The sequence below is a fragment of the Ammospiza caudacuta genome, chromosome 5 (genome assembly GCF_027887145.1).
Source record: "Ammospiza caudacuta isolate bAmmCau1 chromosome 5, bAmmCau1.pri, whole genome shotgun sequence".
In the NCBI taxonomy this organism is placed as follows: domain Eukaryota; kingdom Metazoa; phylum Chordata; class Aves; order Passeriformes; family Passerellidae; genus Ammospiza; species Ammospiza caudacuta.
Window position 1 is genome coordinate 45,838,982 of NC_080597.1, and position 20,023 is coordinate 45,859,004.

Genomic DNA, 20,023 nt, shown 5'->3' on the forward strand with positions numbered 1-20,023 from the left:
TGAATTTAGAAGTTTAAGTTCTCAGTCTTTGTGTGCCTACCATATTTGTTGGTTGCATTCCAGTGGCATCAGAACAGCTGGCATAGAGGCAATGACAGCAAATCGATCAAATGATCAAGGGAAGTAAGCTAGCTCATGCATAGGACATCAGTGGGGTGAAAATATCACAGAAATGGGAACATTTAAAACATAGAGAAACTGGAATCCAAGTGGCAAATACTTCTTTTAGCTATGCCAAATTCTGTCTATGTTCAAGAGGAGAGCTGTTATCTAAACACTGAATTAATCTACTGATGGCTGAGAAACAGTTCCACAGCAGGCATTAAAGTCTTTGGGATGATACATAGTTTATCAAAAGTGCCAGGCATTGCTCTACTTACAGAGCTGCCTAAATAATGGAAAGATAAAGGATCATAGTTCTGTGAGTGAATACATGAATGCAGAATGTAGTAGAAATATTAGGTGAATTCTTCCCTCCTTCCAGCCAGTGGCATTGCACCAAGGAAAGATTGGACCATTTTGTGTGCAACATATCAGATTGTTAAGAGGCAACAGGCAAGTGTTTGAGAAAATTTTCTCTCTCTGCGATTTGCAGAACTCTGCAATGTGGATGAAATCTCCTGTCTAATCTACAGTCATACCATTACCTGCCATCTTTCAGCAGGTAACTAGTTAAATTTGTGCTAAATAGGATTTGCTTTACTATTTCCATTTAATGTTGGAGTAGAAATGTTCTGACATGACATATGACCAATTAATGATTGGAAAGTGCTTGGATGAGTCATTTGAAGCCAGTAGTTTAGACAGTGTCAGCCACAACTGTTATTAAAACCTGCAAAGAGTTGTTCTACAATCAGTGATTCTGCAGCATCTCCTCTGGGTGTCTGCATTTCACTTAATAAAGATACCCCGTAGACATCAATTGAAATAACTCTTGCCTTTGTTGCTTGGATGTTTTTGTGGGCTCTAAAATGAACTCAGCTTATAGAAGTATACTTTGTTACCCAGCCTAAAGGATGCAGGGCCGGAATTATCCTGGTCTGCTGACAACCTCAGTAGAAAAGAAATGGCTTTATTTGACTGTAATTTGGAAGAGAATAAGAGTGTGACTGTACCCTGTGGTTTTCTGGGGTTTTTTTACTTTTTTTTTTTTTTTTTTTTTTTCTGTTCTGATGATGTTTTATTACTTTTACAGAGCTATAATAATCCGAAATGGTGAAGTCATTCCAATGTCTTCAGAATTCACTCCAGAGACTGAACGCCAGCGACTTCAGTATCTGGTAAGAGACCTGAGGACCAAATCAGGTGCTGCTGATGACAAGCATTGCCCAGTAATGTCAAAGGCTTAGAGAAATGCTGCTGAGTTGCTGTGGCTCAGTGAAGGATGATGTGTCCACTGAACACCAGTGACTGATCATGTGTGTCTTTAAGCCATCAGCCGATGTGGAGAAAATCCTGGTGGTGCAAATCTCAATGAAAGGAGTATTACCTCTTCAGCAAAGGCCATCAATTAGTGTGGCTATGCTTGTGTACATTGTTCAGCTGCAGACCCTTCAGCAGCACACTGGTGTTGGATTTTGAGAACTCAGACACAGAGTTTATGAGCCACACATGTATTTCAATCCATCCCAGTGCTTGCTGTGTGACAGTATGAAATACCACAGACTGCTCGTTGTATGTGAGTGATATTGCAGAGTTCAATTAATTTACTCAAACAGTATGCCAGTAGTATCTCCATCAGGAGAAAGATATCCAACTTAGAGGTGATCTCAGTGAACATTAGTAGCTGCAGGATAGGATGGGTGATCAAACATTAGTTTTATTTACTGTAGCAGCACCCATAAAGCTGGGACAGGGTGACTAGCTGGGGACACTTGGGATGCTTTATAGACCAAGCTGTGTTAGCTGATAAGCTGCCTGAGGGATAGAAGTTAAAGTGTTATTTTTCATACAAACCATCCTGTTACTTTTTAAGGTTTTCTTCGATGAACAGATTAGTTGGTTGAAGTCGATTAGTTGTTTGTCAGAATGTAATTTCTAACATGACTGAGAGATTTCCTTTGTGCTTCCTCTGTTTCTTTTAGAAATTTAAGCTTCAGCCAAGGTGGGGTCACTCTCAGCCTTGCCTGACTTAAGGTGGACAGGCCAAGGTTAGTGATGTTCCCAGGTCTTAAGGTGTTTTTTATTTTCAGCCTAGTTTCCACTGTGGCTTGAAACTAGACAAAATCCCTGTGTTTGAAAGGTGGAGGTGGAAGGTTTTAAAGAAAAAATTGTGTTTCCTCAATTGTCACATTTAATTTTTTTTCAGTCAGATTCATTGGCTTGAAGCTGAAAATTTCAGAGGAAATACTGCTTTGGGACTATTCATATTCAGAGAACCAAATGGAAAAGAGGCCTAATAAATATTTACAATTCAGTTACATTTAAAATAATTTGTTTGCCTCTAAAATAAGAGGTATCTTTAGCATCTAGGGAGTCTGCTACTTCTGTAGGAAATATGAGATAAAACATTGCCTACAAGGGTTTTTGTTTTCTCTTTTGATGTCCTTTCTGGCTTAAATTTGAAACCAGTTGCTGATCTGAAAAGCATTTCTGCTGTTTCCTGTGGAAAATTCCTTTACCTTTGTTTGTCTATTTTAATTCTGTATGTAACAAATATGCCAGGTCTATGGGTATCATGTTCAAAGAGAATACATGCAAGACAGCAAGAGCGTGAAACAAAATTACAGATAATTTCAAACACAACATTCCCTGAGTAAGATTTTTACTCTTGTGTTTAAAAAAAGAAAAATAAAAAGATGACTTCAAACTTCTTGCAAAGTTGGCATAAGCATTACACTCCAAAGTTTGCATCTATCTTGCTGATTAGATCCCAATTAATCCTCTTATCACTTGTCTGTCCCCAGGTTCTATTAGTCTGTGTTTCTACCATCAACATCTCTTGTCTCTGGTTCTGTCTGAAAGTTATTTACTTGGAGTCTATTTTCTTATTTGCAGTTAAAACTGAGTTTCTTTGTTTCAAATATGTTGTGCTTCAAATTGTTCTTCCTGCACAATAGGAAGAAAATCCATAATCACTTTAGCATTAATATTTTACTTGGTAAATGCAGAGATCCTGTTCACTATGAGGAAATTACTGTACAAGCAAAGGGAGTGTATGGATTTACAGCCTGCAGGCTGTTCCCTGTGCAGCAGACACTTTTGGTGCTGTCAGAATGAAGGAGCTTTCATCTGCCTAAATTTAGTGCCTGTTGATTCCTTCAGTCACATGAGATGTTCTTTTAGGCCCTGTTTTCTGAGCCCTAATTTCTGTGTGGAAAGAAGTCCATGGGATAATGAGTTGTTCACGTCATGTGCGTATCTTATATGAAATCCTCCAATCTAGTCTTAGACAAAACTGTGCTTCAGCTAATACTGATTGAGTAACTAAGAGGGGAGGGAAGCAAATGGAAGCAAAAGGTCTTGCCTGTCCTGGCAAGTTTATTTCCATGCATCCAAGAATTACCTTGGCAGTAGGCCTCTGGCATGGACATCTGAAAAGAACAAGTTGTCTATCCATTCATTCTGACTTTGAAGCAGCTCTGAGTCTGGTCATCACTCCATATGAGGGCAGTGATGGGGCAGCATCCAGCTGCAGACTTCAGGCTGGCTATATGATAGAGACAGACTTCTGTGTCAGGCAGCTTGTGAGAGTATTGCAGAAGGCAATCATTCAGTCAGAGAGCACTTCTTAAGTTGTAAAATTTGAAAGCTTTGCACCAGTATTCCCTTGATCCTTCAGTTTCTGTAGAGGTTCAGTGTACCATGTTGCTTCCCTTCCACTGGTGGGCATTCAAACACCTCCTTCTGAATTTGTGTAGCAAATTCTGTAGCAGGAGACTTCCACACATCTCTTGGGAAAAGTCCTGACTTCCAGTATCAGTGTATCTTGAAGGAAAAAAAAAATCCAGTATTTACTGGGAACTGCTCTGGTAGATTCAGCAGTTGTGTGGGCAGCGACAGCCAGAAGCAATTTTTCTTTCATCTTCTGAGGAGACTATTAATTTCAGTCATGATAGTCTAAATTGCAACAGTAAATAGGATAGATTTTGTTACTTATTCCCTTGGAAAATGTGTTTAAAATGAATGGTGAATTGAGTGTACTGCAGATGGGTGTATTTCTTTTAGTTACTGAAATTTACACTTTAAGGATGTCATGTGAAGTCAATGTGGTGTTTGTAGCATCTTCATGTGTGCAGCCAAACAGCTCTTCTAAAGTTCACCAGAAATGGTAGACCACTTCTACCAGTGCAAGTGTCACTGCTAGTAGAGACTGGGTGGCTACCAGTGACAGTGACTATGGGTGCTCTTTGTGTTTGCCACCATTCAAGCAAAGGTTCTTGAACCCAGATAGTCATGGGCTCAAAGGGGATCTATTCTTATTTTGTTGCTCAGGTGAGGATAATAGTGATACTAGTATTCACCTGCTGCAGAACGCTTGCAGAACCTGAGCCTGAAGAAAATGAACCTAGATCTGCTAAATATCCAGTCAGCACTTCAATTGCAAGTCAGTCAAGATGTAATTCCCTTACAGTTTTGGCTCCCTGAATTACTTCAGCCGTTTGACACAGCGGATGATGCTGTGGTAAAGGAGATGTGTGGTTACATGGAAGGGGTCCTGGCCTTTCACAAGATGAGAGACCAGTCAAGAGATGGATTTGGCTTCTAGTCTTCTCCTTCCTTTTGCCACCACATCCTTTAATTTTAATCTCTCTTTGTTTTAAATGTGTCCCTATGATAATGGCTGAGTTATTTGCAAAACTTCTGGGTGCGCTGGGCTGTGCATGCTGCTGTGAGCAGTAGTCCCATGTAGTGGAATATTGGTTTGGAGAAAAGGGCACAATATAATAAAAGTTGTAAGATAATAGCTGAAGTAGGGGAAAGCAGCAAATCTGAAAATAGCATAGAATGCTGTGAAATCACTAGTGCCTGCAACTTTCCAGGGCAGTGCCTACTGAAGGAGTGGAAAAGGCAGTGGCAGGGCTTACTGAGTTGCAGATAAGATACATGCAGTGTTTCCTGCCACCTAATTAACTGGCATGCTAGTGTGTAAGTCTAGGTTTATCTTAATTTCATGTTTGCTTTTCTAATCACCAGGAAACACAGCAGGAAGTAAATGCAACCATGACTAATATTTCTTTGACTGAACTTCATTTTAAACAACTAATTTTGAATGCAATGCATCCATCCACAAAACACACCATAAAATGGCAGAGTACCAAAAACACACAATGCAGACTATGCCAGATTTATGCTGAAAAGCTCCAACAGCTTCTGAAAGAGAAAATATGACAAATGTTCCAGTTCCATAACACAAAATAACAATGTTGTCTGAAAATACCTCATAAGGATACAGGAAGTGTTTGGTAGCCACACTATTTGTTAAATTTCAGGTTCTCTGAGTGGTGTTTCTGATCTGAGGTTCCTGCAAATTGAGACTAAACAAATTAAAAAATGGAAGATACATTGTGTCATCAAAGGTGAAATTCTGGTAGTTAGTTCACTTATCTTTTTTTTTTGTTGTTTGATCACTTGAGGGGATTTCATGGTTCTGCATGTCTATCTGTTTGAAAGTTCTGTAGATTTTTAAAGTGTTGCTTTTTGTTTATTTTCTGGTTCTGCTGCCCAGCATGGTTTTCTTGAGGTGGGGAGAAGAGCCCTGCCTTGTACATGGAGAACAGTTCTCAACAAACCCAACTGGAAGTTGCAACTGAGTTTTGTAGTAGAACATTCTTCTCTCTGTAGAATTACCAGTGAAACATCAAAATTGACAGTTTAAAAATGGTAAAAATTATGGAAAATTAAATAAATAAAGCAAAGCACAACAAAAATCCCCATTTCTTCACGTAAGAATTCAGATCTCAGACACCAGAAGCTTCCAAATTGCTCTTTTCCCTCTGTTTCACTGACACCAAAAATATTAGAATCAAGTTAAGATCCCTGGATTGTAAATCAAGCATTGAGGCTTGGCTGCGGAAGAGAAGTCTTATTTGAACATTAGCAGTCCACTGGTAACTGTGCCAGCTTTATTAATCTTATTTCAGTTATGACCTCAGACTTTCCATCTGAGTAAATCTTTATGCAATGCAGTCTCTCCTGGTTGCTTTACCTTTTCATTAAAGAAAATTCTTGGTTTTAAGTGAAAAAAGGATAAAAGCCTGTAATGTTTTTCTTCTGAACCTCTTATTCAGACTAGTAATGTCACAATCTGAAGGTTAGATAACTTCATTTTGATATCAGGTGTGATTGTTTTTTAAGTATGACCTTGTTTTTTAGGCAGGTGACAGTATTTAGCTGGTAGTGGTTTATAATGTTTTAATCAAGATAAGCTGTGCATTTTTAAAAGCAAACCGAATTTCACTTTGAATGCAGATTGACTTCATTGTTTACAATATCATAGAGCAGAAGAAATTTTAAATATACCAAAACCAATCCAGCTCTTTGTTATCATACAAAGAAAAAATATCGTTCATATTATGCGATGCATCAAACCATTAGGAATTTTCCATCTTTTTTGCAACTGGAATGAAAATAAATAAAATTAAAAGCTTACGTGTACTTTTAAATGAAGAAGTTCATTTTTCATACTTCCAGTGTTCTGGAAGTATGAAAAGTCTCATGTGGACTAATACTGCTAAACCTCTCAAAACTCACTAGTGCTTCTCAACTATTTCTGTAATGAGGAGAGGGATCCAATTAGAGGGCCCTTGACAACAATGTTTGGGTGTAGAAGGGGACCTTGGCTGACTGTAGACTCAAGGAAAAAAAATATAATTCCCTTAACTGTACACAGAGAGAATTTGATGGAGTTCCTGTTCCAGGAAGGGATTGTGATGTCAAGATCACTTGTGTGCTTGAAAGCCACCTCTTGAAAGCAGAATCCAATCTTGCTGGCTACACACAGCAACCTTCCTCAGTCCTGTTCCAACCAAGCTTGAGGTATTTTCTGGAACGATGTCTGGTGATGGGAACAGGGACAAGCTGATAGAAAGTTAGCATTGTGATGTGCTGAGCCTGATAGAGCTCCTATTAAATTGAGTGGGAGCAGGCTCAACTCTTAAATGCAGGAAATATTTTATTGTGAACTATCTGCATGACAGATGCCAGGTAGATCAATAAGGGCTTCCAGTGCTTCCTGCTGTTTACCTTTGATGAGCACTAGATTTATGACATATATACAAACTAAACCCCAGCTCATTTCATCTCCCTTGATGGCAGCTGCTGCTGAAGATAAGACAGGCTTTATTGCCTTAACAGGCTGGATAAGGAAAAAGAGTTATCTGCAAAAAGGTTAAGAAATGCAACTTTTTTTCAGTTCCCTAGCCAATTTGACTATGTCTTTCATAAGAGCTCTCTCACAATGCAGCTTTGCGGAGGAAGAGAGAAAGGCTTGTTTATTTCAGTATTAAAGAAAAAGGAGTGAGATTTATTTCAGAAAGAAGAAATAGAGTATTTTTAGGATTAAACTATCATGCCAAGTGATCTGTCTATAAATTCAATGCAAAAATTTACACGGTGGACAAAGAACCTCGTGATGCTCTCGGCTATGGTCAGCTTTGGAGAGTGTGAGTCAAAGGCACAACTCTGGCAAAAAGGCCTCCCAACATCTGCAGAGCAGTGCAACACAAAGGACATGAGCAGCATTTGAGCATTAAAACCATCAAAGTGCCTTAGTTGCAGTTGTGACACAAAACCGCTGCTGCTTTTCTTGAAGTCTGTTTTGGATGAAGGATGTAGTTTTTCAAAAACAAGAAAATAAGCTGTTTTTTAGCTTTGTGTTTATTTGCAGTGCCGTGTGATGGGGTGCATTTTTCTCAAGGTGGTGACAGTTAAAATGTGGTAGCAATGTTGGTTTTCTGTGTTGTTGGCATAGCTGAACTGCGAGTCAAAAAGCTTGAGCTTCACTGCACAATCACCCCTTCAAGTCTCTCCATGGCTTTGTATTTGATCATTCCTTTCTCTCTTGCTGACTAACAAAAGGGCATGTGTTCTATTTTACAAAGCTCTGCAGACTCCTTCAGGGTCAATGGATGAAGTGTAGTTTAGAGATCCCAAATCTTGAGGAGTAGGGAGAAGAAATAAAGAATTTTGAGGGCAAGACAACTTCTAAAGCTGCATAAGGCTGCTGCTGGATATCAGGCAGGGGCAGAAATTGTGTATGTGCATTGTTTGCTGAAATGGAGCACATCATTGTCCTTATTTAAAAAGAAGGGTAGAGTAGTGGGTGGAATTTGTGTGGGAAGGGACCAGGAAGGGATGGTAATGCTAGCTCATTCAAAATAGATGATGTCTTGTTTTATGTGGTATCTGTGGTTTGATTTCTGCCCACAGGCTTACATGCAGCCTCACTTGCTGGGAAATGAATTCACACATCTAGAGTTTCCACGGAGGGTGCAGCGCAAGGAGGTTGGAAAGAGGATGCTGTACCGTGACTTCAACATGACTGGCTGGTAAGAATGTGTCCTCCTCAGCATGGGGTCAGCCTTCTCCCCCAGCCAATGCCTACTTTGTACCTATCTTTGATTAGTGTAAACTGCAGCAAACATGGAGGTGTACCCCTGCATACTAAAAGAAAAGGCATTTCCTTCTTTCAGGTGTATCTTTCTTCTAGAAGATAATGTTTTAAATAAGTGTACCTCCCTCCAGAGAGTTCATTGTAGTGTGGGAGCACTACAAAGCGGAGAAAGCATATAAAGGCAAAGATGTGCCAGGGGATCTTTCTGAAAGCAAAACAATTTTCCTATCTTGGAGGTAGTTTTTTTATAAATTCTGGATGAGCGGGTAAGATGTTCGTCTTTTAAACCAAGACGTTGGGCCATCATGCCTTACATGCTGAGGAAAGCTTGCAGAAGGGACGAGCTTCCTCCTTACTCCACTGCAGCTGGCCCTTGGTTTGGATATCCCTTGAGGAATTGTTTAAGACAGGGGCTTATCTGAACACAACCAGCCTAAAATGAAAATGCTTGAATGAGTGGCATGGACGTATAGAAGTGAAGACAGAAAGAATGACATGGGGTTTTTTGTTCCTGGCTAAATGTCTTCATTGTTTTTCCTTGGTTCAAGAGGCTCCTTGGAGAAGCCCTAATCTTTGCTGTTGTAAGTTCTGTGCATGACCTATGTCATGTAAAAGCCCAATATATGCAAATGATCTTCATTTCCATGACATTTGTGTTTTCGTGTCAGTAGTAAATGTCCTTTCAGGCAGAAAAAGAACAAAGGGGTTAAAAAGAAAGCCTATTTTAGATTTGGAAGTCTGGATGCTCACATACAAGTACAGCTCTACATAACTTTTGCTTTGTTCCATGCTTTATGGACCATAAATATAATTATGTTTTAATGGCAGAATAATGATCTAAGTTTAATATAATCTGAAGTGTTTGTGCAGAACATGTAAATCTGAGAATAACCATCATTGTCTGTCATCTTGAACAGCTGCTAGTAGAATATGCAGTTTCACCCTGAGAATGATGACTTCACATTTTAAAAAGGCTACAGGCATGAGCAAAAGAATAGGAACAGAATGAGAACATTGGATCAACTGAGGACTTAGACAGCAAAACATTTGGAAGATCATGAGACACTTTCCCAATTTCTGCAGAAGGAGGGTTTTTTTTGTTAAGCTCCCAGATGTGTCTGGAGACACCAATAAAGAATGGTTTCATGTAGACTTCCAAAAGCTCTTTTTCAAGATGTGACATGCCAGTTGGGAGGAAAAACATGTGGGGGAGAGCTACAGAAGTATCATAGGCCAGGAACTTCCTGAGAAGAGGGCAAGAACAGATTTCTGTCATCATGTCTGGAAAGCAAAGAGGGTTTCTTCAGGTTCATGGGAGTTGTTTTGCATTTCCCTGGTTGGTTAGTGGTCTGGAAAGGAAATGAGGTTGGAATGGTTGAAGTTGCAGCACTGGCAGGTGACACTGCAGCTCTTTTCCTATTAAACAAGAATGACCATGAAGTACTGCAAAGAATTAAGTGATTAATGCAAATGGGCATCATAGTGATCAAATTCGGTATTGAAAAATACAAAGTAAAGCATGAAGAGGGAAAAAAAACCTATTTATGCACACTAGAGGTTCCAAATTGAAAATTCAAAAAACTCAGTGGAAGTTTTGCTTACTACAGTATTTTTTTCCAGCCCAAATCACCAGCAGAATGTTGAGATTCATGCAGCACTAGACAGTTTAAAAGTTAAGTGAAGAGGTAATTCTGTATATTTCTACCTCACTTGTGAATGTATGCATAACGCTTTACCTTATCCAAAATGGTCATTATATAGTTTATACTGTTTGGCTTTAGAAAAGGGAACAGAAATTCTAAATGTAGAATAATGAGTGAGGTAGAAGAGCTTTGGTAAGTCAGACTGGCAGATTTGATCCAATGTGTTGCTTTTCAATACTGATTTGTGAACTCTCTTAGCTCTAGCATATAGCAGGGAGGAGAAAAAAGTTATTTTCCGTTTGATTTTTCTGAATTTCCTGAAATCTAGGACACACGTTGATCTAGTTAGAGATTCTAATATGGTCAATGCAAAAATTGTCACCAGTTCAGTACAAATATGCTTAGCTGTAAGCAGTTATTCTGGAATAAATGCTTGAACTGCGACTTGAAAATTCAAGTCTGAATTCACCACAGTATTGTCCCAGAAAAAGGTGGCCTATGCCAAGCATGTGGAGACTGTGGTGAGGCTACCTCTCCCTGCTGTTTCTTTTGACTTCTGGATGGAAGTGAAAAATGGGGCCTACATTTTTCTCCTAATAAAAGAATTGGAATCTTTCAGCTGCTCCATATTGCACAACTAGTGCATCAATTACCTCTTTGTTTGGTTGCCTCGGGACAATAAAATGATGAAGAAATTGCTCTATTGCCATACATTTGTGTAAAACAGAGCCCTTCTAAATAAGGATCCATTTCTTTTTGCAAGGTTTCACCCAAGGTGTTTGTTATCCATTGGATTGTGTGCAGTGAACACAATCCTCCTCCCCTAGGCAGAGGAGAAGCAATCTGTTTCTATTTATGTGAAAGTCTGGGTCAATTTTAGTGGCTGTGATTGTGGACAAGACATTAGATTTCCAGTTTGTTGGGCCCTCAGAGGTGATGGTTTGAGGTGGCAGAGGTTTCTTAGTGGCTGCTTTCCACTTCAACGATTTTGCTTCTATTTTCTTCCCTTTCTTATTCCTGGATTCAACTGATGCATCAGGACACAGTGGCCGAGGACATGCCTGTTTTGCATTTGTTTCTAAGGACACTATCTATCATGGAGAATAAATTAGCATATATATTCCTTTTCTAGAAAATGTCAGATGGTGCTTTGGCCAGCCAGAGCTTGATACACTAAAATGCTGCTGAACTTTTATCACGTACAATGCAGATGATCAATTATGTGAATTGTTTTTTGGTCACTAACCTCATTTTGTGTTGACATTTGCACATACATGTAGAGAGGTGCAGGTGATATCAGGAAGAAAAAGCGACTCTTACACTTAATTACTTAATCCTTTAGTGAGAGAATGTAGAACACTCTCTGCTTTGATGTTTCCTCGGGAAACTAAACTGTTTTAGTTTACAATTCAGTATAATTTTTGTGTTTTCTATGAGAAGCTGTATGACATTTTTTTCCTCATTTTTATCCTCCTCCTTTGCTCCAGAGCTTTTCAGATTCTCAACAATGGCTTGGCTTGCCCAGCTTGTTTGGATTACAAAAGATTATTGTCTTTGGGTCTGTTATAATGTATTTGGCCCTTTATTTTTTCTTTCTTTCTTTTTATTTTTTTTTTTTTTCTTTTTCATGTGAAGTTTCCACACTGGCTTTGTCTCCACAGCCCACAGTGGTAGCACAGCTGCCAAGTTTCCCCACAGCATTAGGACAACCACTGATCCAGCAATGTGTGCTGCATCGCTAGCCCAGGCAGCCTGCAACTGCTTTGAGACCAGTCTTTCCCTTCCCGCTCCAGCTCGCCTGCCCTGGCTCCTTTCTTTGCAGTGGCAATTGCAATGAGAAATCATGCTGTATTAAATATATGTAAAATTAATCCCACACTGCTGGGAGCTGACCATGAGCTGCCCTTCCTGCACCCTTGCCCTATGCGCGTTGTGGTTGAACAACGATTGCAAAATGTGCAGTGTAGCTGGCAAGGCATCTTAAGAGCAGTGTGTCCTGCTGAACAAACTTTCAAGCTGTCTCGAGCCATAATTTGCTGGCAGATATCTATGTTACTGACAGTCTTTCACAGCTGGGTCTCTGGACTGGAATTTCCAAGCCCATGCCTTGCAGAGGTTAGACTTGTATTGGAGAGAGGTGTCCTGGTGGCTTTCACAAGTCCTGGCAACAGAAGCATCAGGAAAGACTCAGAGGCCATGTAAGCAGAGACTGGTCAGTGCTAAAAAGTGAGGTGAGTAACCTGAAGTGGAAATGGAGGGAGGAGGGAAACAGCAGGCCTGGTGACAGCTGCTCCTTTGAAGGACTGCACAGAATTAGTGCTCTCTGTCTCTGGCTTTTATTTAAAGCTAAGACACAGTTGGTCAGATTTCCTTCACATGTACATCCAGTGTGAACAGTTTGGAGGTATTTTGCTTTGACTGTATCCCTAGAACCTTCAGAAACTTGGATTTCTGACTAGCTGTGTGCTTCACTGTGGCTCCTTCTAGAGTTCCCCTCCCAGCCTTCTGTGGGGCTGGAGGAGCCATACAGCACTGTGCTTAACCAAAGGCATCCAGAAGGCACTACCAGTTGGCATCAACTTCAGTGGTTTCAAAATTAATTTTTTGCTCCTCCTTGGAACAGAAACAGTGGCTTTATTGCTGCTTGCATTGAAGTGCAGTTCTTTAAGGCTTGTATCCAGATCACAGCTTCAGCTATTTGACTTGATTTTAGGATGGCAAAAGAGACCTAGATAACAAGTATGGTTTTTGACCTACTTGTTGGTTGCTTCCTTTGCCCTCCAGGAGAGGCAGAGCTGAGCAGCACAGCTGAGCTGCACCCCATCAGAAATGGTTTGAGGCAGTGTAGTGCCCACCACACATCATGGGCTGAAGCCAAGGTGGCAGCGAGCCGGGGAATTGGGCACAGTCTCTGAGCGTGCTGTCTTTGCTGCAGCAGGGGAGCCCTTGCCAGCTCCGTGTCCGTGTGTCTGGTGAGGGAGTGCGGTGGCACATGGGGTCAGCCCCGAGGGTCAGACCGTGCTGGGGAATCGCCTGCCCGCATGATTTATTCCAAAGCAGAGAGGCTGGTGCCCTGAGGCAAGCACTAAGCAAAACCTATTTTATTCTAGAGTCAATATTGTCCACTGCCTGGAAAGCTGCCAGCCTGCTCTGCACTTGCCCTTTTCTTTCCATCAGGGAATGTCTTTCAGCCTCTAAGCATCTGATTAAAAAAGCAACTTCACTTTTCAAGCCGTTTTATTTTATTTGGGATGGATGCCTTTCGCTTCATTGTGCAGCCCGCCTTGCCGTCTGCGGTTCAGACTCCAGCTCACAAAAACCAGGCTCTCATTAATCACTTATTGGGGATCCAGAATACCCGGTGAGAGCCAATGTACATGTTTTGCTTGGTAATGTGTGAGCTGATTTGAACAAATATTGCCAATGTGGCTGCTATCTTACTCTTTATTGCTGGGCTCAATGTCCTTTGACAGCACGTTCAGGTAGCCTGCCCAAGGAGTGCCTGAGCAGATTGAGAAATGCCACAAAAATGCTTTATAGAGCTGGCACCTGTGCTGTACCCTCCTTTAATATAAATTGATTTATTGAATCAAGCACAGAAGCCCTGCTACAGAAACCTCAGGCTATAGTCTCTAGAGAACCACCTAATAAAACAGCCCCAACTGACACTCCTCATTAGCTTTTCCACCGATCCCAAGGCAGTATTTAAAGTGACAGTGTCCCTCTTTTTGGCCTGAATTTATCTGCTGGCTAATGCCTGTGGGTCTAATTAGCTTAGCATTATTAGTCTTATTCAGATAAGCTGCATTTCCTAACAGCTTGATTCCAACTTGTAAGAAGTAATTGGAAGTCTGCAAACCCTGTGCTCTAACCTGCTTCATTGCACCTTTTAGCCAAAATCATGTAATTTACAAAAAGTCATCCTTTCCCCTTTTTTTTTTAATTGAGCTTTTTTGTCTAGTGAAACATTCTGCGTTTCTTCTGCTGAAAACCTGGCTGTATTGTTGTGTTTGAGACCTCAGCTGTATCCTTTGTACAATCGCCAGGGAGAGATCAAATTTTAATTTCATAATTACTTCATGAGAAAGCAACCTTTTCCCCAGTCATGCCTGGTATTAATTTCCTTCCAGCAACTTACATTTTCATAATTTAATGATTATGGGGCACCTTTGCAGCACTGGGCCATTCTGGAGGGGAGAGAGAGGATATGATATTTGCAGCAGAAACCATTGTCGGCAGTCACCTGCCCAGCTTTCTGTGTGTGTGCTTTTGTCTCTCGCTGCAATGTGGCAGGGAGCGGGAGGGGACGTGCCTCCTTGGTGCACACAGCTAGAGCAGCTTGCTGGGCTGTGCCTGGGTGTCTGGGGCACAGCTCTGCAATGATGAATGGCTGTTTCCAATGTGCATGTTATGCATCTTTTCAGGATCTGCAGCCCTCACTGCAGGAGCAGCAGGAGGTGAGAGCTGACCTGCTGTGTACAGCACATCTCCTGACGGTGATGAATGGCTCTTTCCCCCAAGTGTGCACATGCCACAGCAGCTGAGCCAGAGTCTTTGGGGCAGAAGAAAGCAGAAACAGGAAAGTAATACTGCTGCAACAAGAGAGAAAGCTTAAGTCTGGAGTAAAGCTCTGTGTAAATGGCCTCTCTGGGGCCGAATGAGAGTGATAAGAATGAAGTTGGTCTGAGTCATGTTCTGCAAGAGCATCTCCTTCTGTGCATCTAAGACCTGTCCCTGCATGGCTGTGCATCTCCACTTGGGCTTTGCCTTGGTGTGGAATTGGGTGCTGCATATGCAAGGGCAAACAAAAGAATCCCAGTCTGTTTTGTCAGAAGGAAACTAAACTGGAATGACATAATCTTCAATCTGAAAATCCAAGCAAAAACATCCCTTCTTCTTGATAAGGTGAAGTCTCTTTCCACACTCGTGCTTTCTCTGGCTTCCCCATCTGCACAAATTTGACATAACCTCAGCTGGGTCCATAGAAGTTCTCTTTCTTTCCCTCGTTACCTAAGATTGATTTATGGCTCTGCTTCTGGCTGAGAGGAAGCCCCTTGCTGCTTGGAGGAGTTTCCAACACTGCTGTGGAATGGTGAGGTCTCTTGCTTGCTGTGTCTCACTGCCTCCTCCATCCTGCACTGCAGAGATCTTTCCCAGAAGAATTTACTTTGCGATTCTTCCTCAACCTCAATCTCCTTTGCATCCAGAGAATCCCAGCTAACAAGTATGGAGCAGGCACTTGAGTTTAACATGCAGCCTTTCTCCCATCTGCCTCACAACAAGCTTTTAACAAATACAGCAAAATACCAATTTACAAATAGTTTTTCTGTCCATCACAGTGCACTGCAGTGCACTCAGCCCACAGAGTGTTAACAGAGTGTTAACACTCAGACCACTTCCATTACCCCTCCATCTCCAGAGTAAATTGCTGACAAATCTTCCTGATTGTCTTTTAAGAGTAGAAGAAATTAAATAAATTTTAATAAGTGCTCAAGGCAGCAAGTTCACTGGGGGCAGAAAAGAAAGGCTTGGCCTCCTGAGGCTATTGCAGAAGGTGAACCTGTTTGATGTGCAGCTGCACTGTCTGAACAGAGGTTTTGTCACTCAGTAGTGAAAGCTCAACAGGACACAAGTAGTGAATGAAAGTGATTGCAATACTCTTTCTCTGTCCCTCCCAGCTTCTCCTTTTAAATACCTTCATTACATTTTCTTCCTGATTTATCTTTTTTTGGGCAAGGACCTCTCTAAACACTTGAGATGCTTGACAGTCCTGTCCCTGACTTTTCTTCTAACATTTTCTTTAATACTCCAATAGAGGTGAATGGACTAAAAAGTCGGCCACACTCCAGGAAGTGCCTGAAAAATTTCTGATGCATGTCTTTAAACTGGGCTGACCAAAATGGATAGTTTGCATTACTTAGGAATTACTTCCACAGGAATATGTGGTGCTGGTGCTCTCTGAAGTGCAGACTTCATCTTAGGACTGTACACAGCAGTGAAGGCTCCCTTGAGGTCCAAGGCTCATGTATTAGTCTGATTAGATCAAGCCAGAGATCATAGATGTGTACAAGTCATGCTGAGAGACTTTATTTTTTTTTTTATTTGTAGATTGGTAGACAGAATTGGGATTTGCAAAATGAAGCATTATACACTTTCAGGTTCATAAGAAGGTGTTTCTGAATTTTCTGTGAATAATGAGTGTTTTAAAACTTGTATGTTTTCCTCTTCATTTGAAAGAAGGCCTGTGAGAGTATCTTGGTTAAGGTAGATCTTTCCCTAAAAACTGTTTTATGCCCATGTGCATGTGCGTCAGTCTTTCATTTGGCTTTGCCATCATCTTTTCTCTTAACAAACATTGCTATAGTTTGTGTGCCTTAATTATCTTTGTTTATTGTAATTTCATTTCATTAAACTGTGTGTCAGACAAGCAATAGGGGAAAAATACTGAGACACTGAACATTAGCGATAACCTGTCTAGAGGGTACTTAGTATCAGACAGTGATGTCTGGACTTAGAGATCCTGACTCTGCAGAAGCACAAGTGTAAGGACATTTTTTAAGATTATGGCTGAGTTGAGACATAAATGGTACAATTTTCAGTGGCTCTGTGCCTAACCTGTACTACACATCTCCTTGATAGTAAGCATGCACTTACACTGGTTAGATGCTGAACTACACTGCTGTAGTTCAACAGACAGTACAGATGAACAGTTCCTTTTGGACTGGTGATTTAAGCTCTGTTGCCCAAAGGGTGAGCTCCATTCCACTGATTACTTGTGTGGGAGGGGAAAAGAAAGAGTTTCTATCAAGTTTTGTGTTGCTTAAAGATTAAAACATGATTTTCTGTTGGTATGAATAAAGAAAGTTGAGCTTGAGAAGGAGGTTGTTTGGATAGCTGGAGTAGTTTGGTTGTGAGTTAGGCTATTTTGGGTGAGGGGGAGAGTTGGGGCAGGTGGAAGGTGTATGGATGGCCCTAGGTTTGGTGGTTTTTTTTAGAGTGGTAGCAAATCAGTGCTAGAAATGCACAAAATCCACAAACCTATTTCAGAGATGCCTTTAGCCTTGTACTCAGTGTGAACTAGGACTTTATGAAGCAGTAGTACTTTCTTTTGGTTGTTTGCCACAAATACACATAGGTGTATCCTATGCTTCAAGCTAAAACCCTTTGATGATGATTTTCTTTGCTCTTCCTTAGGTTTAATTCTCAGTTTACTATTAGGTGTCACAAGCAGAGATGTGAAACATAAACTTCTAAAGCCAAATTCCATGAAAAAGCAGAGCACAGAGTCTGGATTCCCCTGTTGTGCACAGAACCAAACCTTCCAGGTCAGGGTGGGTTGTGTTTTCAACACCATCTGTTGTGCCTGGGGATGCCAATGCTTCAATACTTTTTGTGACCAGTGACCTTACACAGTTTGCCACGAAGGAAAATGGAATGTGGATTTTGGTTTTAGTCATCAACTTCTACTCTTAGGTGAATTTGTATGTACTTTCAGAAGACCACTTTTAAGAACAATTTATATGGCAGGAGAACTCATAACACATGTAAGACATTATTTAGGATTTTGGCTCTGAAATTTGCATATGGGAGATGACTGGTTTTTCAAGTTCTAACCCAGAAATATGCAGGTAACTTTGATAATCTTTTATTTCTAGAGTGTAAAAGCACTAATCACCCCAGCACTCTAAGAAACTTCTGTAGATTGTGTTGCGCACTTAGTATCTCCTGGTTATTTTTTCACCATGCATTTAGAGCAGATTCCAGTTAGCATATGAGTAACATCATGTCAGTCCTTGTTCTTTTGTTCTGACATCTCTTTTGGCTCCTGGTGCGATTTGGCCCCGTTTTCCAAAATGTTGATCCTGAGTCCAAATGTAACTTGGTGGGTGGTACATATGTCAAGGCCTAGTTCAGTATTTTTGGACAGCAGTAGCATTTCATAATTCTTTTGAAATGAAAAGAAGAAGCAAAGTTAACTGAAAAAAATGCAGCTAGATCTAGCTGGGCACGAGCTTGCCTTTTCAATTCCCCACTGCTCCTCCTGTTTTTCCATTTGGAAAAATAGAGGCTTACGTGGCAGAAGCACTTAACAGGCTTTAGGCTCATTCAGAGCTGGAAGCAATAGCATTGCCTTGTCTTTATAACCTTTCTTGTCATGCCCTGGTGACCACCAAAACCTCCTGGGATGTGGACAAGGAAGATAGAGAGAAGGAGAGGGGAGGGTTGCAACACTGTGTTGTTAAAGCAGTGTGCTGGGCTGAATTACACAGAGGGCTGAATAAGGCCGTGCTGGCACTACAAGAGCCAAACGGCCCCCTCAGGTTCTCTGTGTATCTGTGTTTGATATACCTACTGCTATATTATATCTTTATATACAGTAAACAACAATATAAATGCAACTTTATTACATAAAATCAAGAGAAATAGTCCAGAAGGTTGTAGCCTATGTGAAATAAACCCACATACAAAATGCAGGAGGTTTCACAGGGCAGAAATGAAAATTAACTTCATATCTTCTTTCTGTCTCCCCAGTGCAGTTGCTGAGTTGTTAGCTGAAAAGCTGTGCTTCATGCTTCTCTTGCAGCAAACCACACATTAGTATATTATTAATTCTGTTTCTCTGGCAATGCAGGACATAGGTACTTTTCTAGAGTGGCCCAGGTTGCTTTTCAGTGTGTCTGTGCTACCTCTGCTGCTGTGGTTGCAGTTCTGAGCATTGCTTTTTACGTGATGGCAATTTTTCAGGCAATAGCAACATCAACAGAAAAAGCACATTTGAGATGAGTTTGACACCCAAGTTCTAAGCCAGAGAGGTGACAGGCTATGAGTAACCACAAAATAAATCACTGTAGCTCTCTGGGCCTCCCTCACTCAGTTGCACTGCTTCAGGAGGTCACAGGCTAGCCAGCTGCTCTCCCTAATCTGCTGATGGAACAAGTTAGCTGCAGCCCTTGGAACACAGCCTCCTCCAGTGTCTTTACACTGAGGTGTCACAGTTGAAGGCCTGAGGGACAGTGGTTTTTTAATGGTTCCCTGAAAGAAGCTGCACTCAGCAGTGGGGAGCATTCTTTTGAAGGACACTGGCCTAAATGACACTTTTTTCCTTTCTTCCTAAAGCACAGTCAGTGTGAGGTGTTGTGCAGGAGACTATAAGGAGGAAGAGGAGAGAGGGGAAAAAGCTTGGTCCCTGCTTTTGTCAGCTTACAGGGCAGTGTAAAGTGAGGGATTTGGTCTTAAATAGTTGTGGTTACCTTGCAGATAATACAGTCTGTGTGTAAAGAATGGGCTTTTTTTCTTTTTAAGAGGGGGCTGCAACTAGTTCAGCCACATCACCTTAGTTTTGTCTGCTGTTTTAACAAATATGTACAACAATGTGAACATCCAGTAGGAATGGTTGTCTTCTCAGGCTTGTGGCTTGATTAGTCATTTGACTGATGCCCACAATGGGCTCAGCTGATACCCATTTTCTTGGTGGCAGAGCACAGCTGGCTCTATGCAAGGCATAGTTCAGACTCCTCAGTGATGTTTTCCCAGGTCTTCCAGTACTATAGGTCCAGTTGGAAGCTTTGAAGCATGCTCATGAGTAGTCAGAAATAGTAAATTTTTTGTTCTACATTTAAACCAGGATATCCACCTTAGTGAGTGGGGCAGAGATATTTGTTGGGAATAAAGGAAAGAACAAGAGCAAAATTCATTACCAACTCCTCCTTCCCAACTGAATGCTGTTCCAGGTTTTAAACATCAGGAAAGTATTATCATGTTGGCCACTTATAGTAATTTGTGCCTCTTTGTTTGGTTTAAGAGCTAATTTATTTGCCCTCCTCAG

General features: G+C 41.0%; 1 protein-coding gene across 1 annotated transcript in view; it reads left to right on the forward strand.

Annotated features, from left to right (window-relative positions):
* PPM1H (protein phosphatase, Mg2+/Mn2+ dependent 1H) overlaps positions 1 to 20,023 on the forward strand; it is a 129,635-nt gene that overhangs the window by 86,791 nt on the left and 22,821 nt on the right. Inside the window, exons 5-6 of the mRNA XM_058804808.1 lie at positions 1,196 to 1,280; positions 8,371 to 8,489. Of these exons, the coding sequence (XP_058660791.1) occupies positions 1,196 to 1,280; positions 8,371 to 8,489 (204 nt within the window). The remainder of the gene's footprint in view (positions 1 to 1,195; positions 1,281 to 8,370; positions 8,490 to 20,023) is intronic.